The 19,252-nt window shown below is 47.2% G+C and overlaps 2 protein-coding genes across 2 annotated transcripts; one reads left to right on the top strand and one right to left on the bottom strand.

The window, feature by feature from the left end:
- Positions 1-7,258: 7,258 nt before the first annotated feature.
- Positions 7,259-8,231, bottom strand: LOC113961894 (olfactory receptor 49-like). Its single transcript, XM_027672600.1, has one exon. The coding sequence runs from the start codon at positions 8,229-8,231 to the stop codon at positions 7,278-7,280; it is 954 nt and encodes a 317-aa protein (XP_027528401.1). The 3' UTR covers positions 7,259-7,277.
- Positions 8,232-15,582: 7,351 nt separating this feature from the next.
- Positions 15,583-17,660, top strand: DAD1 (defender against cell death 1). The gene is made up of 3 exons (XM_027672599.1): positions 15,583-15,813; positions 16,766-16,916; positions 17,470-17,660. The coding sequence occupies exons 1-2, from the start codon at positions 15,603-15,605 to the stop codon at positions 16,894-16,896; spliced, it is 342 nt and encodes a 113-aa protein (XP_027528400.1). The 5' UTR covers positions 15,583-15,602; the 3' UTR covers positions 16,897-16,916; positions 17,470-17,660.
- Positions 17,661-19,252: the final 1,592 nt, after the last annotated feature.

Genomic DNA, 19,252 nt, shown 5'->3' with positions numbered 1-19,252 from the left:
GCTTGGAGCAACTTTAATGGAGCCCAGTGCGAGATGCGAGGCCAGAAGCGGACTTGGACAAAGTGTTCTCACCGGGGCTCATTACAGCAGAAACTCACAGATTTTGATTACAGACAGCTCAGAAAGCCTCAGACTTCTCCTGTATCAACCTTCCCTTACAGAAGTCAAACAGCAGTGCCCAGGTAGGACAAAGGTGGTGCTTTCTGTCAGCATCCCGTAGACACAGCAAGTGGAAAGGAAATGCCATGGACCCACCTCTCCAAACCTGCTCTTCCAAAACGCTGGCAGATGCACAAGGCCTTGCTCCCAAGGCTTCAGTTACAGTGCTCAACACACACTGTGACTGTAACACACTGTGACTGCAACACACTGTGACCATAACACCTTGTGACTGTAAGACAGTGTCTTGCTGACAGGCAGGGTACTCAAAAAAATGACTTCACACTAGTCACTTTATAGCATGAACAGTTATACAATATAAATTATTATATCATCCATAAAATGCATCACTTGTACTGTCTCTGGCAAGGATGATTCATCCAGGTGTTCTGCCACGATTCGATGGCAGAAGGTGGGACTATGGAGCCACCCTTGAGGTAAGCAGGTAAACACATAGTGCCTGCCTTGCCAAACAAAAGCAAACTGATCTCAGTGTTCCTCAGCAATGGGTATTGTAAAGAAAGCATTAGCTAAGTCAATTACTGCATACCAATTTCCAGGGTGTCATTGTATTTTTTCAATAAAGTGACAGTATGTGGTACCACAGCTGTCAGTGGTGGGGTGTATTTGTTAAGCTCCCTATAGTCTACTGTCATTCGCCACATTCCATCACTGTTTTTAACAGGCCGGATAGGATTATTAAAGGCAGTGGTTGTTGGTTTCAACACTCCTGTATCCAGTAAATCTTTAATGATCTGTGAGATTTCTTCATGTCCTCCTGGTATATGATATTGTTTCATTGTCATTCCTTTGGTGGTAGGTGGAATTTGTCCCAGAGGTATTTTAGCTTCCCCAATTAAAACTGGCTGGGCTGATCTATATGTCCAGGTTCCAAATTGATATTTACCTGATGACAAGTGTAAAGTCAGCCCTTTTAAAATATCAGTCCCAATTATATACTCAGGGACAGAAACAATCATCACCGAATAAGTTTGCTTTGGCAGGATGCCAATTTTCATCTCAGTTTTTGTCTGTATGGCTTTAATATGTTTGCCACCTAATCCTGTAATCAAAACTTTTTGTTTTTTAAACTTTTTAGGATTACCGTAAATTAAAGAGGTCTCTGCTCCAGCATCAACAATGGCCTTAACTATTTGACAAGATTTATTTTTCCAATACATTTGAAGCTCCATGTGAGGATAATGGTCTTTTCTTGCCCATCCTTGTGCTGGAGCTTGGCCTTCATCTCCCTCTGCTTTTAATTCTTTCAGTTGTTGCAACATTTAACATCTGGCCATGGATAAAGATAGCATACTTTTGTCCCTTGGAACAGTTGACTCACCAATGGGGGTTGTGGTGGGTTGACCTTGGCTGGACGCCAGGTGCCCACCCAGCCACTCTATCCCTCCCCTTCCCAGTCAGACAGGGGAGAGAGTAAGGGGGAAAACAACTCATGGGTTGGGATAAGGCAGTTTATGTAAAGCAAAAGCAAAGTAGACACTTGCACAAGCAAAAGTGAAGTGAAAGATAACACGGTTTATTCTCTACTTCCCATGAGCAGCGATGTCCAGCCACTTCTAAAAATCAGGGCTTCAGCATGTGTAACAGTTCCTCAGCAGGCAGCCATTAGACAATGAATGCTTGCCTTCCTGCTCCTTGCCTCAGCTTTTATATCTGAGCTGATGTCACATGGTCTGGAATGTCCCTTTGGTCAGTTGGGGTCAGCTGGCCTACTTGGGTCCCCTCCCAGGATTTTGCCCTCGACTGAGGAAGAAACGTTACAGGGCTGATGCTGTGCCAGCCCTGCTCAGCAGTAGCCAAAACACCAGTGTGTTCTCAACACCTTCCTAGCTGCAATGCAAAGCACAGCGCTGTGAGGGCTGCTGTGGGGAAACGAACTCCAGCTCAGCCAGAGTCAGTACAGGAGCCCTCTCTTGGCAAGTGTCCTGTTCATGAGGAGGGGAGCAGAAGGTCGAATTGCTCCATCCATCATGTCATCTTTTTGGCCTGAACTTGAACTCTTTACTTTTGTAACAGGTTTGTTTAATCCACACTGCTTGTCTGAACTCCACATCTCATTAGTGGAGAGCCCATCAGCCTTATTTTGGGCCATCCCACCTTTCAGCAAGGCAGCAAACATTTCCTTTTAAGAGGTTTAATTGTCTTTCACCTCACCATTCCTGTTATCACCTCTCCCACTTTGTTTGGGTCCCCATTCCCCCAAATCTCCTAACTGCTGGATTTTTTCTATGACTTCTCCTATGGGGTTTCCTGTTTCATTTATCAGTAAAATCACAATAACACTTTTATATGCATGTAGAGCAGTTTTAGTAATCCTCTTTTGAATTGGAGCTGATAATGCCATTTTGCTGCATAGTGTCTGCACTACCAATAAAAACAGCAGTCTTCACTCCTTCTGCCTTAATATGCTGAATACAATCCCATAGAGTATTCCAGGGCCCATCTGCACTGGGCTACTCCCCTTCCATGGGCTATTTTCTATTACAATCTTCCACCACTACAGCCAACCAATTAGTCTCTCCAGCTGAGCCTTGGAAGGCATCTTGAACAAATGAATCAAAATTTAACATTACAAACTTACTGTCTTCCAAGTTGAATCTAATCCCAGTGGCACCAAGATCATGCAGCCTGACCACCCAGGAGATTAAAGACTCTCCAGGTTGTTGTCTAAATGTATCCATAATATCGTTGATTTCATCCTGAGTAAAATCATCCATGGCATCATGCCTCACTGGATAACCAGTAGGATCACCTTCCAATTTTCTTCATGTTATTGGCTTTGCTTCAGCAAACACTTCACCCTCTGAACTACTATCTAAATCGCTTGAATCCTAGATATCTCCATCCCATTTTTCAGGATCCTAGTCTATCCCTGCCTCTGCAATCAGAGTATGCACTTTTTCTTATTTACTCAACTCCTTTGCTTTCAATATTTATACTGGGCTACCTGGACAGCCGCTCTTTCTGCTACTGTTTGATAAGTGTCCAACTTCTCCATTAATAGTCAATTTTGGCATTTCACTGTAACTATTTTCCCCTGCAATTCACATACTTGCTTCTCCAAAATAATCTTATCCTTACACATTTGTTCTCTCTGTTGATGCTACTTTTGATATGCAGCCAGCAAAATCCCTCCTCGTCTCCCTAGAGTATTCCCTTCCTTCCCCTTCTCTACTGAAACCTTTTGTAAACATTTCACTACATTAAGTGGTTCTGCCTCCTTCAAACAGGAGTCCCAGTTCTCACATAAACCATAACATGACCACTCAGGGGCCCAAATACAACAAGGTTCCCATCCAGGAATACCCAGGTCTACGTCTGTCTTGGCAGCATTTTTCTGTACTTAAAAAAAAGCCATTTTGTTTCGTATCCTGTGCTGTGATGCCAAATTGTTTTGCTGACAGGCAGGGTACTCAACAAAATGACTATACACTAGTCATTGCAAAATATGAAAAGTTTTTTAAACAAGCACAATAAAATTATTGGATTTATGTATTAAAAATACAAAATAAAATTAGCAATGTATCAAATAATTACTGCAGAGAGAGAGAACAGTGATTAAGAAGAAATACATCACCAATTACCACCTAATCCTCAACATGCAGGTCCATACGTCAGCTGGAAATCCCCGTCTCAGCCCAGAGTCTCAGGTAACTGGAGAATTCCCAGGGTATTGGCCAGGCACCCCGGTGTGGTCAAATGTACAGGTCATGGAACAGCTGCACACACGTTTCCTACCTTTTTGCAACATCATCATCTTCATGGCCGGGCTTCGCGAACGAAGATTTGGGAAGGGCTCTACCCACATTTGCTGCAAGTGCACTGGTGGCTAAAAAGGCCAATGGAGATAGACACGTCCGGTGCAAAAGGCACAGCAGAAAGACTCCTTAGGTGGTATCGACAAGACACGGTTCTTTCTGCATTGTCTTTTCTCCTGAAGAGTGATCCTGTGTGCTTTCTCAAAAGCATCAGCAGCGTTATAGATGGTGTGTCTCCAGACCTCTCGATTGGAGGCCAGAGTAGACCAGTTATGAAGGTCAATATGGCCAAGGCTGAGATGTTGTTTCAGGGAGTCCTTGGATCTTCTTTTCAGGGCTCCTCTCTTGTGGCAGCCGGTGGCAAGTTCATCATAGAGCACGATCTTGGGGAGGTGGTGGTCCTTCATCCTGGAGATGTGTCCTCCCCAATGCAGCTGTGTTCTCAGCAACATACAGCATAACAACTACATACTTTATTGAACACAGCTTATCAGAGACATTCTTTACCATGTTTCTCATAGACATGAGGAGGGGTCAATTCTTGGTTAAGTTCTCATCCATTAGATCCTGTGACTGTAACATGCCCTGTGACTGTAACACACACTGCCTACAACGCTCAGGAACCACCGGCCATCCTAACTCACAGCTCCCTCCTTCCAGTCCCAGTCTGGATCAGCTCTGGATTCAAACATACGGGATGAAATGTTGCACCTCAGGTCCCATCCTCTGTTCCATCAGACCCTGAACACCTTCTTCTCTGTTCCGTGAGATAAAATCACGAGATTAACGGCTTCTCAGCCATTAAGAGGTGCTCCAGGCCTCTGATAATATGTAAATATATTATACATGCATTATACTATACATCTATACTCTGTTGTAATGTTTCAGATTAAAGTCTTTTAGTCTAATCAGTATCATCATCAATTTAAATAAATCATTATTGATATAAATATGTTTGGTTTGCCATCCTTAATCCTGCAGGACAAAGTTGTATACAGGCTCAATTACACATCTCTGGGACTGGGATTGGATCCAGGTGCACTGAGACTCTTCTCAGAGAAGGAGTTTAGAAAGACAGGGGGTTCTTTTTGCACCTTGTGACCCGACATGGATGTCTCCCTGATTAACCTTCTCCAAAGCTTCTATTCTGGACATGACTTATGCCAGTTTGTATACAAGTCACAGCACAGTGATTACACAGTGCTGTGATCATCCCTTTCGCTCCTTCCCAGTGGTGTGTTGGCAGCAGACACTGAACCTCACACTTGCACGGTGCAAGTGCTGTTCCTTGTTTCTGTGTACCTTGAAACAAGGCTTTCGACCATAATTCCATTTCTTTTCTTTATCTATTAATCAACCCTGCTTTGGGAAAAAACATATCAGAAGTAAAGGATAATCAGGCAATTTGCATGAAAAAAATAGGTCTGGTTGGCTTCAGTTGGTAGTCGGAAAAATCTGTTAAGAAGGATCCAATAAACCAGACTGGCCACACAGTTTCTTCGTTAGACCCTAGACAAGGAATAAACAATGAAATTAGTCTATAACAAAATGGAGCAGTGCACTTTGTTTGCAGGGTCCCTTGCCATGGGGGGAAAGTGAGCAAGCTTAGGACAGCTGTGGATCATGATACTAGATCTTTTCATGTTTGAGGTTACGCATTTTTTCTAAAACAATGAGGATCTCAATATTTCACAACCTTGCAAGTTTCATCAAAGAGCTCTGGGAGGAGACAAACAGATATTCAACAAGGTGAAGCTCCAGGTCCTGCACTTGGGTCACCATAACCCCTGCAGTGCTCCAGTCTTGGGGCAGAGTGGCTGGAAAGCTGCTTTGTGGGAAAGGGCCTGGGGCTGCTGCTGATTGATAGCAGTTTGAACATGAGCCCAGGCGTGGCCAGGTGGCCAAGAAGGCCAGGGGAACCTGGTTTGTACCAACCACGGTGTGGCAGCAGGACCAGGACAGTGACCACTCCACTGTGCTGTGCACTGATGAGGCCTTGACTTGAATCCTGCAGTGTTTTGGGCCCCTCATGACAACAAAGACATTGAAGGGGCTGGAGTGTGTCCAGAGAAGGGCAGTGGAGCTGGGGAAGGGTTTGGAGCACAAGTCTGATGAGGAGCAGCTGAGGGAGCTGGGGGAGCTCAGCATGGAGAAAAGGTGGCTCATGGGGGACCTTCTCACTCTCCAACTCTCTGACAGGAGGGTGAAGTCACGTGTGGGTTGGTCTCTTTTCCCAAGTAGCAAGTTGCAGCACAAGAAGAAAGGGCCTTGAGTTGTGCCAGGGAGTTTTGGATATTAGGAAAAATTTCTTCACCAAGCATGTTGTCTGAAAAAGTTTGCCCAGGGAAGTGGTTAAGTCACCATTCCTGGAGGGATTTAAAAGTTGAGTGGGCATGGCGCTCAGGGTCACTTGGCTGTGTTAGTCCACAGTTGATATACATGGCAAAATTTCAGTAACAAGGGGCCTGCAGGTGTGGCCTCTGTGAGAACTTCTTGCTCCATGCTGGAGCCAATTCCAGCCAGCTCCAAAATGGACCCAGTACGAGTCAAAGCTGAGCCTACAAGTAAAGCTGGTGGCACCTCGGGGAAAACATCTCTAAGAAAGGGCAGGAATTGCCAGCTAGTGAGGGAACAACAGGAGTGAGAAACAAAAGAGGGAACAGCAAGATCAGAGGAGGAGGAGATGATCTCTGGTGGAGCAGATATTCACTGCAGCGTGGGAGAACCCACACTGGAACAGGGGAAAAGCGTGAGAAGAGAGAAGCAGCAGAAGGGAAGAACAATGTATTGACCATAACCCTCCCCACCCACCCTGCACTGCTTGGGACAGTGGTGGAGTATTCTGGAATAAATGAATAAAATTGAGCACAGGAAAGGGGAAAGTAGAGGTGTTCGTTTAGTATTTAACTTTGTTTCTCACAAGCTAAAACTATTTTAATTGGCAAGAAATTACATCCGCTTTCTCCAAATCCAATATGTTTTGCTCGTGATAGCAATTGGTAAACCATCTCTCTGTCTTTATCTCAATCCATGAGACTTTTTGTTTAGTTTTTCCTGTTTTCTGCCTCTGCTCCATCCCTCTGTGGGGGGGGAAGGAGTGAGTAGGAATTTTCTTGTTAGCTAAGGCTGACACATCACAGCAAGGAGGTGAAATACTGAGGCAAAGCTGAGGCTGGGTACTGGAAGGCTGGAAAATCCTTTCTGTGTTGGTATGTTTTGGTTGCTAACACAAGGTTATCAGGAATGTAGAAGCATAAACCATTTGAAATCAGCGTCTTTAATTCACAGTTACACAATACTTATATTACATCTGAGGAACAATTCAGTTACTTGGACGGGCTACTCCACAACACACAACTGCCCCAGGGAGGCAGAACACGCCTTCAGCATGTTCTCCTTTAAAGCTTGTTTGACTTGCTTGTTCCTCAGGGAGTAGATGTATGGGTTAAGCATCTGAGTCAGCACAGAGAAGAAGAAAGAGAGAACTTTGTCAGAGTCCTGCCCACCTCGCTGTGCTGGGCGGATGTACCTGTAAATACAAGTGCTGTAAAATACCATCACCACTATGAGGTGAGCTGAGCAAGTGGAAAATGCCTTCTTCCTACCTGCAGAAGATGGTATATGGAAGATGGTGATAATAATGCAGCCATAAGAAACAACAGTTACTATAAAGGTACCAGGTAGGATGACAATTAGTGTGATAAACATCAGTTCTTCAATGAACCCTGTGTCTGTGCAGGACAGTTGCAACAACAGGGAAGTATCACAGTAAAAGTGGTTCATGACATTGGGACCACAGAATGGCAACTGGACAGTCATAATGGTGGGAGGAAACATCAAGAGAAAACTCACTGCCCAGCATGCCAGGATCAGCTGCAGGCAAAACCTGCTGTTCATAATAGTTGTGTAATGCAAAGGGCGGCAAATGGCAACATAACGGTCCAAGGACATCACTGCCACGTGGAAAAGGGTGCAGGTACCCAAGTAATTGAAAAGCAGCGTCTGAAAGAAACAACCAGGCAGGGAAATTGTCTTCCTCTCTGTCAGAAGGCTGTAGAGGGTGCTGGGAATGAATGTGGAGGTGAAAGTGATTTCCAAAAGGGCGAAATTCCTGAGGAAGTAGTACATCGGGGTCTGAAGGAAATTATTCACAAGAGTGATGCTGATGACAGTAATGTTTCCAAGCAGGATCAAGAGGTAGGCAATGAGAAGAAACAGAAAGAGGATGATCTCCAAGTGGCGGCTGTTGGCCAGCCCCAGGAGGACAAATTCCACTACTCTTGTGTGGTTCATTGAGGCGTCACTGCTTGCAGGAAGAGAAAAGAAAAGAGATGTTTTGGAAACTACTGGAAAACAACTGAACACACGTCAGTTTGGCTTTGCTAACATTAGAGAGTGATACCAGCAATAAACCCCTTGTAAAAGACCGGAACAGCCACAGTAACCACATTTAAAAATCATGTTCATATAAAAGGAGTCCCAGGCTCCATTTGTAAGAATTAGTCCTCATTCCAGTTGAGATGATTCCTACAATACTCTCTCAGCATAATTGAGAGATGTGCAGAAACTGTTACAGACCCTTAAATCAAGGAATCTCTGAGTGTTCTGACAATATTCACCCTTCAACAAACACAGGAAAAAGCCAAATGCAAAAGTGAGTCTTTTGACTGTGTCCAGAGACTTATCACAGAAGAATGCAATCACACTGTAGACTGACTTTGGAGCAGATTAGATTAGTTGATGGATACATTAGAAGTGCAAAAGAGAAACTTATTGCAGTTAAAAGGAGACAGAAAAAGGGAGAGAGAGAGGAGGGGGAAGGAGAGGCTTTACAGAGAAAGGGCCAGACAGTAAGACAGCAGTGCTACAAAGAGAAGGATATTTGACTACCACTGAGAGAAGGCAAAATACACAGAGAAATGGATGGGTGCTACAGCAAGCAAAAGTAAAAAAGGGGGGAATTGGAAAAAGCATGGGAAGATTGTCCTTTTCTTTTCATTTGCCCTAAGTTCTACAGCTTCAGTGGATCAAATCTGATGGTGATGGACATTATTTCTTCTTCAGAGTCTCTGCCTCCAAGCATCCCTTCACCTTACAACACCCTACCCCAAGCTCAGAAGTGTACACTGCCCAGTGCACCGTGTCTACCACAAGAGTCACCCCTGTGGTAGCCATTACCTCATGGAAGTTAAGTGGAACCTGAAAACTCTGTCTGATGCCCTTCACTCACATTCTTTTCTTGCAGGTTTGCCAGGTCCCATCTTTGGTTTTTCAATTTCTCCCTCCTTTTTCTCCCAGCCCTCCTTGCCCTAAAAAGAGACATATCCCATTTTGCACTCAGGTCTCCCAGGTTTTATCTATTATGTCTGGATCTTTTAACCTGGTTTAAATTAATTTCTGACTTACTTCAGATATTTCTGAGTGACTGAAACGAAGACCAACACAATGAGCTTCCAGGGAAAGCAAACCCATCTTACATAGCTCGTAGCCCATATCAAACATGACACTCAATTTTCCTTCTTCAAATGCTCAACAAAAACATAGATATAAATTAGGATGCTACAACCCTTCTTATCACACTGTTCCTATCAAATCTTTCCACTCAGTGCCATTTTTCCAGCAAAACACAGAGTTTATTAGCTCCATCTCACAGTTATTTCTCAAAAAAACACTAATACAAAACAACTTCAATAACAGATAAAAGCTTTTACTTTAGTTTGAAGACTAAAAGTTCAGTTTTCCAAGCCATTGCCCCTTTAGTTTTCCCCTATCTTCAAAAAATCACACTCAAACTCTAAGAAATGGTCCAAATAGTTACCAGTATATCTACAACAATCCAGGATGCTTCAAAAAGGAGTCTTAGTCTGATGTTTCTCCCTAACTTAGTTTGACATTTGATCTTTGGCAAACGAATTTCCTCTCTCTTCAGGTCCTTTTTATAAAAGTGGCAACATATTACAGTCTTGTGTTTCCTCCCCAAGTCAAACCTCAGGGACTAATTAGGTATTGAAATCTGAAAAAACACCTTGTGGAAAAACACTTGAGAAAGTTCGAAGAACAACAAGAATGTAATGAAACCATGGAGACAGTAAGATTGGGAAGGACCTCTGGAGGTCCAATCCCAAGCTAAAAGCAAAGCTGACTTCAAAGCTGGCCAAGGTTGCTCAAGACCTTTTCCAGGTAAGTGTGGATATGTCCAAGCATGTAGATGCCTCAGCTTCCCTGTGATGCCACAACTTCCCTCATGCTTCACCATTTTCATTGTGAAGAGTTATTTCCTTGTGTGCAGTGGAGATTCACTTTATGATCCGCATCTCTTGTTCTGAGAGATCTGGCTCTGACTTGTCTATAACTCCCCCTCAGTGGACAGTACAGCTGATCCCTCCTCTCAACTTTGCCTTCTCTCTGCTTCTCCTCATTTATCATGGGACCCAGTTCTCTGATCATCTTGCTCATCTTCCACTGGTCTCATACCATTTTAATAAAATCTTCTGGGGTTTTTTACTGGGTGTTGGGAGCTGTGCACAGTTCTCCAGATACCCAGTGTTAAGCAACATGAATTTAGCACCTGTCCGGAACAGCGGGCAAAGGCAGCCCGGACTGCAGTGACCCCTCAGTGTCACAGAGACACCCTGCTCAGCATGTCAGCCCCCAGGAACCACAGCTCTGTGTGCAGAGTTGCTCCACAGCCAGTTTCCAGCCTACACCTATGGATGTGGTTATCCAATAGGTTATCCGACCCCAAGTGCATGACAAGTGAGGGAGCACATTCCTCTTCACTTAGAACAGACCCCCAGCTGCTGTGATTACCACCAGGGACTGAATTCAAAGCACCAATGTCAGACAGGAGTCATAGAATCATTAAGGTTGGAAAAGACCCCCAAGATCATCAAGGTATTTGGACCAAATACCACCATGCCCACTAAAGCGTGTTACAAAGTGCCACATCTATTCATTTTTTGAAAACTTCCGGGGATGGTGAATAGAGTATTAAACCACCCTTTGGCACCATCCGTTGTTCTCTCTTCACTTTTAGGAATAAAGTGACTAACATGGATTCCCAAAGCAGAGACCTAAAGTGAGCAGACTAAACACTAACCAAGTTCATTTCGAAGTCAGTGAGAAGACATATCCCAGATCCTTACTTAAATTAGGATGCACTCATTTCCATCAGCTCATTTTGTAGCTGTGGAGAGGAGGAAAGGACAAACAATCATTTCTGAAAAATCTCAGTTCTGCAGGAATCAAAACTCCACTTTGACTGTTAATATTTTCTTGCTTCCTGAGGGAAGTAATTCACATGTTGGGTTTAATTCCTTCACCACTCACCAAAAGGGATAGTTACTGAATTTAGACACCTTTGTGTTGTAAAACTTACTCTTCACCAAGCTGTGTCAGATAAGCAGGATATGGTAAATCTTGACAGCAAGTGAATTACTTCAGATAACGGGGGTGTAAACAATCCATCCATTTACAAACAATTAATTCCTTCAACAGTCGGGTCGTGCTGACTTGGTGAGGCTGTCAGGTCATGCTACAGAAATCTCCTAACTAGGAAGTCTCCAAACCTCTGCCTATGAGGTCTTATCTACTTTATTTCTACATTGGGGAAAGGATTAGCACAAGTAAAAAGCTTCAGAAGTTTTTGAATTAGCATGGCTGCAGTAGAAGAGATGGAGTTTGGATAGCATAGGGTGAGGAAAAATATAAGAACTTCCACTTGTCAGTCCAAAAAGGAATCTCGAATTCAGACATGAAATCTCAAATAATCTTTGAGTATGCATTCCTGGTTTTCAGGTAGAGTGAAGGCCATCAGTTTCTTCTCAAAGGTCTTGAGAACAACAGGGTTGCTTCTGTAGTTGTCTAGTTGTTTTCTTCTAAGATGTTAATTGTCTGACTCAGTCAGGAGGAATTAAAAGTATATTAGATACTAAATCTGAAGTTGGTTCTAGATAGAGAAGAACAACATAGGACAGAGGCAAAGATGCTTAGGGGAAGCAAAAAGAAGCAGCGCTAGAGAAAAATGGGCAGAGAATCTCTGTGGGAGTTGCAAGGGTGTTAGAAGTGCAGAAAATGGGAACGCCTGACTACAGGGTCCTTGTAGGGTGTTTTTAAAATAATCACTTATAGAATTACTAGGTGATCAAAAATCTCAGAGTAATATGATTTGGAAAAGACCTCTGGAGATCTGTGGTTCAACTCAAAGCAGGACTAAACTGCAGCAAGGCCTTTTACAGTCCAGTTCTGAAAATCAAAAAGACAAAGAAATTTTCAGGATCCCTATTCCAGTGTTTGGTTACATTGTGAAACATCTTTTCTGAATTTCTAACTAAAATTTTTTTGTGTTCTGTCTATTGGTTCCCATCCTATCTCTGTGCACCTGCAAGAAGATCCTTTTATACACCCCACCAAAACGTAGCTGAATGCCACAGCAAGGTCCCACCTGAGCCTTCTCTTCCTGAGACAGTACAAACCCAGCCGTCTCAGCACCATGTCTTGTGCTCCAACCTCCACCTCTCCCAGACTTGCTCCAGAATACCAAAGTCTGACATGTCCTGGGGAGTCCTAAACTAGAGCCAGTTCTCCAAAAGGGCTTTCACAAGTGCTGAACAGAGGGGAAGAATCACCTTCCTTCACCTATGCTCTTGTTAAGATGACCCAGAAAATGCCTTCTTTACTGACTCATGTTGACCTGCTCACAGTAACTCCAGGGCTCTTTCTGCAAAGCTGCTTTCCAGCCAATCAACCCCAAGACTCTTCTGTCCCATGAGGTTATCCCAGATCAGGACTTTGCTCTAAACTTCAATGAATTTGGTGCTGATTCTTTTGATACATTTCATGGCCTGTCAAGTCCTTGCTATCCAGGCTATTGACTGTTCTTTCAAACTTGGTATGGTCCACAAACTAGCTGAGAGTGAACTCTGTCCCATCATCCAGGTTGTTAATAAAACCAGTGTTGATTCCCAAAGGATTCCACTAATAACTATCTGCCAGTTTGAGTTTGCAGTATTGACCATCCCCTTTTGAACTTGGAGGTCCAGCACTTTATAATTCACCCCTCCATTGCACATCTCTCCAGGGTTTGACGTGCAGCCCGGCTCTGGGGTGCCAATTATCTCCCTCCCAAAACACTGTTCTTCAGGGCCATGGAGAGATCAAATGCAGGCATTCTCTGATGAAAGGAGATCATTTCCAGCCTGCTTTTCTTCACTCAGCAGCAGGGAAAGTTCCAACAAGTCCCAGCAATCCTGAGCACCACCAAAATTTTTTGAGTGCCCCAAGACTGCAGTGACCATCTTCACTCAGGACATGGTGTCATAGGGCTGTCTGGGTTTAGTGAGGTGAGGAGGAGACCCTATGGTTTCTGATGGTTCTCTGTAGATGGGAATATGCAGAGGACTTCAGCAAGAGCTGCAGCTGCTGGCATTTTGGAGAAAAAGCAAGGGACATGGCTGTGGAATCCATTCCCATGCATGCTTTTGCTCCTGTGACAAGACAAATGATTATTCCCAGAGATGCCACAAAAAAATGGCCAATGACTAAGGAAAAAAAGGTCACAAGCCCCTTATGGGCACTGACAGAGAAGCCCTGGGGTAATATACATGCTCAGGTCCCATCCTCCACAACTGGTTAGACTTCAACACATCAGGATACCAGGGGCTGTAGAAGAAAGACAGGGAACCTCCCAGACGGGGTCTTAGCAAAACCATGCTGGTAATCCCATCTCCTGGATGCGGAAACTCCACTCAGAAATGTAGGAAGTCTCTTCTACAGGATGAGGCTTCTCCAGGCTCAGGCCCTGGAGGCATGAGCAGAGGATGGGGCACTTGAAAACATCCCCAGTTCTGCCCTATTGCCTACAGAGATGGACCTCCGAGAGAAAACACTGCACAGATTGAAAACAAATAATGGAATGTGTACCTTGCCCAACCCCCAGCTGGGTGCTTTCCCTACCACATGAACACAAGAGTTGTTTCTTGGGGGTATTTCTGTCTCTATTCCAAGCACAGGTAAGGAGAATACATCCATGGGGAGCAAGCGTAAGAGTTAGAAGGGACAAGGTCTCCAAAGATTCACGCTACAGAACTAAAGCCATGGTGTTGTTTAAGTGACACACAAACATCACTTCTGTAAGATGGCAGCAAGTCTGCAGATGACATGAAGCTGAGTGGTGCAGGTGACTCAACAGAAGGAAGGGGACGTCCAGAGGGACCTTGGACAAACTTGAGAAGTGGGCCATGAGAACCTCATGAAGTTCAACAAGGCCAAGTGCCAGGTGACACACCTGGTTCAGGGTTCTCCAAACAGACTGGGAGAAGAACTCATTGAGAGCAGCCTTGAGGAGAAGGACCAGGGGGTTCTGGTGGATGAAAAGCTGGACATAAACCAACAATGTGCACTGGCAGCATAGAAAACCAACTGCATCCTGGGCTGCATCAGAACAGGTGTGGTCAGCAGGTCAAGGAGGGGATTGTCCCCCCCTGCTCTGCCCTTGTGAGATATCACCTGGAGCACTGTGTCCAGGTCTGCAGTTCTCAACACAAGAAGACACAGACCTGTTGGAGCGGGACCAGAGGAGGCCACAAAGGTGCTCAGAAGACTGGAGACAGGCTGAGAGAGCTGGGAGTGTTCAACCTGGAAAGGAGAAGGCCCAGGGAAACCTTACTCTGACCCTCCAGTACTTAAAGGAAGGTTATAAAAAAGATTGAGTGACTTTTTACATAGGCAGATAGTGACAGGACAAGGGATAATGGTTTTAAGCAATGAGGAGAGATTTGGGTTAGATATTAGAAAGTTCTTTACTACAATAGAGTGGTAAGGCCCTGGCACAGTTGCCCAGAGAAGCTGTGGATGCCCCACCACTGGAAGTGTTCCAGGCCAGGCTGGACGGGGCTTGGAGGAACCTGGATAGTGGAAGGTGCCCCTGCCCATGGCAGGGGGTGGATGAGATGAGCTTTAATGTCCCTTCCAACCCAAACCAGTCTGTGATTCTATGATAGGGAAATGCCCTGTCTTCACTGCAGAGCCCGTTCAGGGGTATTTGCTCTCCAAATTGAGCACATCCCTCGTTTGGGAGAGGGGGGAAGGCTGGAATGATTTACAAAGGACGAATATATATACAGGAAAGTTCTGTTTCCGATTCACTGAAAAGTCGCTCCCCCCTCCAGAGCAGAATCGTTTTGCTCCCCCTTCAGGCTCCGTGTCGTGACGGTTTTTAACCAGCAGCAATGAAAGCGGTGGTTTGCCTTTCCCCAGCTCCGAGCGGGGCGACAAGATTTTGGCTCCTCTTGGGAGAACCAGGACAGTCCTTCTGTAGCAAACTCCCATGCACCCGCTGAGCCTCCCCTTCCCTCGGCCAGAGCATCTCCCAGCCGGACCCGCCATTCCCAGCACGCAGGGAGCGGGACGCGGGTGAGGGCGCTGTAATCCGCCTGGCAATAGGCGGAGCTCGGCGCTAATTGGCTCCTGGGCGGAGATGCTATCTAATCTGCCTGGCAACAGGCGGCACTAGGCTCTGATTGGCTCTTGGCAAGCTGCGAGGGCGCGGACTGCACGGAGCCTTCGGCGCATGCGCCGGCCGAGACGCGTGACCCCGTTGCTGCCCCGCCACGTCAGTCGGCGGCGCAGTTTCGCCACCGCGCGTGCGCAGTGCGCGGCGCGGCCATGGCGGGGTCGGTGCGGGCCGTGGCGCGGCGGTTCCTGTCCGAGTACGGCGGCGGCACCGCCGGGCGCCTCAAGGCGCTGGACGCCTTCCTGCTCTACGTGCTGCTCACGGGCGCGCTGCAGTTCGGATACTGCCTCGGCGTCGGCACCTTCCCCTTCAACTCCTTCCTCAGCGGCTTCATCTCCGCCGTCGGCAGCTTCATCCTGGGCGGTCAGTGCCGGGCCCCGCGGGCGGCGGGGGAGCCTCGGAACCCGGCGGGGGTCCCTGGGCAGCCACAGGGACCCACCGGGGCCCCTCGGCACCTCCAGCACCCCGGGCGGGCAGGGACTCCTTGGGGCCAGCCCCTATCCTTGTCCCTCCCGGGGTCCTCGCAGGCTCCAGCAGGGGCAGCTGCAGGCGCTGCTCTCCCAAAGTATCCCCAAACCCACCCTGTTCCTCTGCAGCCCCCCCAGCGCAGGGACTAACGGGCTGGGGGAGCTGGGCTGTTCACATGGGGTGTTTACCGGGGAGACCTTGGAGCCCCTTCTAGTGCCTAAAGAGGTTCCGGGAAAGCTGGAGAGGGACTTGGGACAAGGGCCTGCAGGGACAGGACAAGGGGGAATGGCTTCCCACCGACATAGGGCAGGCTTAGATGGGATATTGGGACGGAATTCTTCCCTGTGAGGGTGGGGAGGCCCTGGCTCAGGTTGCCCAGAGAAGCTGTGGCTGCTCCATCCCTGTAAGTGTCCAAGGCCAGATTGGACAGGACTTGGAGCAACTAGGGAAAGTGGAAGGTGTCCCTGCCCATGGAAAGTGGTGGAACTGGATAAGCTTTCATGTCTCTTCCAACCCAAACCATCCTGTGATTCTCTTTCTAACACACCCAGTAGAGGACATAAGAATATCTACACTTCTGTGTGAGTCCCATCCTGCTCTGAGCCTGTTCCTCTCAGGACTCTGTTGGGCACCCCTGTAGGGTGTGTGTGTGGTGCTGTGGGAGCACTGACTCCATGACAGCCCTGTGCAAATCCCCTGCCCGGGTCCTCCTCATCTGTAGTAATGATGGAGTAACTTTTCACTGGCGGAACAGTACCTGGGCTGGGCTGCCCCAGGAAGGCTGTGCTTCCCACCGCAACCTCTTTCTGTGCTCACTAATCTCTCATTCTCTCTCTCTGCTCTGCAGTTTGCCTCCGGATCCAGATCAACCCCCAGAACAAGGGTGAGTTCCAGGGCATCTCCCCAGAGCGGGCGTTCGCCGATTTCCTCTTTGCCAACACCATCCTCCACCTCGTCGTCATCAACTTCGTTGGCTGAGCTCTGGGAGAGGCTGCTAGGTACTGATCCATGGGATCTCAAAAGGGGCAACCACGGGGCGTCAGTGCTTCTGGGGGAGAACTAGAACCTGAGTGAATCCAGGAGTCCTCCCGACTCCCAGCTGCCTCTGGGCCAAGCACAGCCGAACTGTTGTTCTCTGGGTTGGCACAGGGTGAGGATTTACGGCTTTCTGCTTTTGAGCATGTATTTTTTGGCTTTTGTATCATTTGATAGGGCATTTAACTAGGTGCGTTACAGAAACCTACCCACATTCCTCTCTTATGAGAGATATTTCCCATTCTTCTTTGCAGGAGGGGCTTTGGGAGCTGGAACTCCTGGGGGAGTTTCCTCCCTTTGTGAGGGTTGTCGTTTCTGGAGGCCATGGTGTGGCTGGGGTCCAAGTCTGCAAGTTCCTTCACAGATGAGGCAGTTTGGGACAGGGACAGTTGGGTTTGGGAAGTGGAGGACATACCCTGTTGTTACTATTGCAAGGGGCCACAGGATCACTGGAGCTTGGGGGAATTTCCTCCCCATTAGCAGTAACATTGCTCCTGTTGCCTTCTCTCTTTCCAGGTCTTGAATTGCTCCTGAGCTCTGATGGCAAAGCCTGGCATAGGGAAGTGCAGTTCCCCAGCAGACTCTCACCTTCTGCCTTGGTGGAGGAAGGGGCTCAGGTTTTTCCCCACAGTGTCCTATGGAGGGGTCTGCGGCCTCGTGATGTACCTGTAATCCTTTCCATCAATAAAACCCTGTGTGACACTGCAGCCTTTTCCCTGTTGGTGACAAATACAGAGCTTCTCCTGCACCCAAGTTCTCTCCCTCTCAGGCATGACTCCCTGATTGTACCCCTCTCTCTCCCTTTTTACCCAACAGACTTTTTTTTCTGTGCCCCAGTTTTGGAGGGAAGCAGGAAACAAGTTGTCATGAAAACTCAGTTGTCATCCACCCTTTTCATTTCCCTTTTTCCTGCACCTTTATCTTACAGAGTCTGTTGCCAATGTGCCCCTGGGCTTCAAAGCTGTGAAAAATTCGGATTAGGCTGTGGTGAGTGGTCATGAAGGGAAGGAGCTGGTGGGTGTTCTCCAGCATGTCCCCAGGTGTACCCACCTTCCCACAGGTCCTTCCACATCCCTCAGAGGCACATGGGCCATGTGTGGATGTCCCAGGTGGACTTAGAGCCCCACTAAGGCTTGTGAGTTGTTACAGCCACCCTGCCACGGTGTCAGGGTCCCTGCACTCTGATGTGCTGATGAACACAAACATGTTGGAAGGGGCTGCCAAGCTGTCAGGGCCTCTGAGCTGCACTGAAGCTCCTCTGAGGGAAGAAGCTCCCCCCTCAGATTTAGAATCACAGAATCATCAAAAGACCTTCAAAGTCATCCAGTCCAACCCTCCACCCACTGTAACCCCTAAACCATCACCCAGCATCAGATCCAGGCACCTCTTGAACACCCCCAGGAACGGTGACTCCACCACCTCCCTGGGCAACCTATTCCAGTGCCTGACCACCCTAACAGTGAAAGCATTTTCTTCTAATGTCTAATCTGAATCTCCCCTGGCTCAGTTTGAGGCCATTCACGGGAGAAGAGACTGACCCCACCCTCCTCTCAGGAGTTTGTGAAAGTGATGAGTTCCTCAGACTAAACAAGCCCAGCCCCCTCAGCCATCCCTCATAAGACATGTTTTGTAGCCCTTTCATGAGCCTTGTTGCCCTTCTCTGGACACACTGCAGCCCCTCAATGTCCTTTTTTAAGTGAGGTGCCCAGAACTGAACGCAGCACTCGAGGTGTGGCCTCACCAGTGCCAAGTACAGGGAAAGGGTCACTTCCCTGGTCCTGCTGCCACACTATTCTGGATACAGGCCAGGATGCCGTGTGCATTCCTGGCCACCTGGGCACGCTGTTGGCTCATATTGAGCGAACTGTCAACCAGCACCTCCAGGTGTCTTTTCTGCAGAACAGCTCTCGAGTCCCTCTTCCCCCAGCCTGTAACTCAAGCAGAATTCTTGAGGGAGAGTAGAATTGCAGGGGGACTTTTCACAAGGTTGTGTAGTGACAGGACAAGGGGGAATGGCTTCAAACTTCCAGGGGGCAGGGTTAGATGGGAGATTGGGACGGAATTCTTCCCTGTGAGGGTGGGGAGGCCCTGGCTCAGGTTGCCCAGAGAAGCTGTGGCTGCCCCATCCCTGGAAGTGTTCAAGGCCAAATTGGACAGAGCTTGGAGCAACCTGGTCTAGTGGAACGTGTCCCTGCACGTGGCAGGGGGTGGAACGAGATGAGCTTTCATGTCTCTTCCAACCCAAACAAATCTGGTGTTCTGTGATTCTCTGATCAATTTGGGTCCTATCAAAGCTATT

This window comes from Neopelma chrysocephalum, unplaced genomic scaffold, assembly GCF_003984885.1.
Source record: "Neopelma chrysocephalum unplaced genomic scaffold, ASM398488v2 Primary Assembly neopelma1_97433, whole genome shotgun sequence".
Taxonomy (NCBI): Eukaryota; Metazoa; Chordata; class Aves; order Passeriformes; family Pipridae; genus Neopelma; species Neopelma chrysocephalum.
The sequence above is the reverse complement of the archived record's forward strand: the minus strand, read 5'-3'. Positions and strand labels throughout refer to the sequence as shown.

Excerpts from the sequence above, each read along its gene's own strand:
- LOC113961894 (XM_027672600.1), bottom strand. The coding sequence starts at position 8,231 with ATGAACCACACAAGAGTAGTGGAATTTGTCCTCCTGGGGCTGGCCAAC.
- DAD1 (XM_027672599.1), top strand. The coding sequence starts at position 15,603 with ATGGCGGGGTCGGTGCGGGCCGTGGCGCGGCGGTTCCTGTCCGAGTAC. Across the intron at positions 15,814-16,765 it reads CGGCAGCTTCATCCTGGGCG|TTTGCCTCCGGATCCAGATC; the intron begins GTCAGTGCCGGG and ends TCTGCTCTGCAG.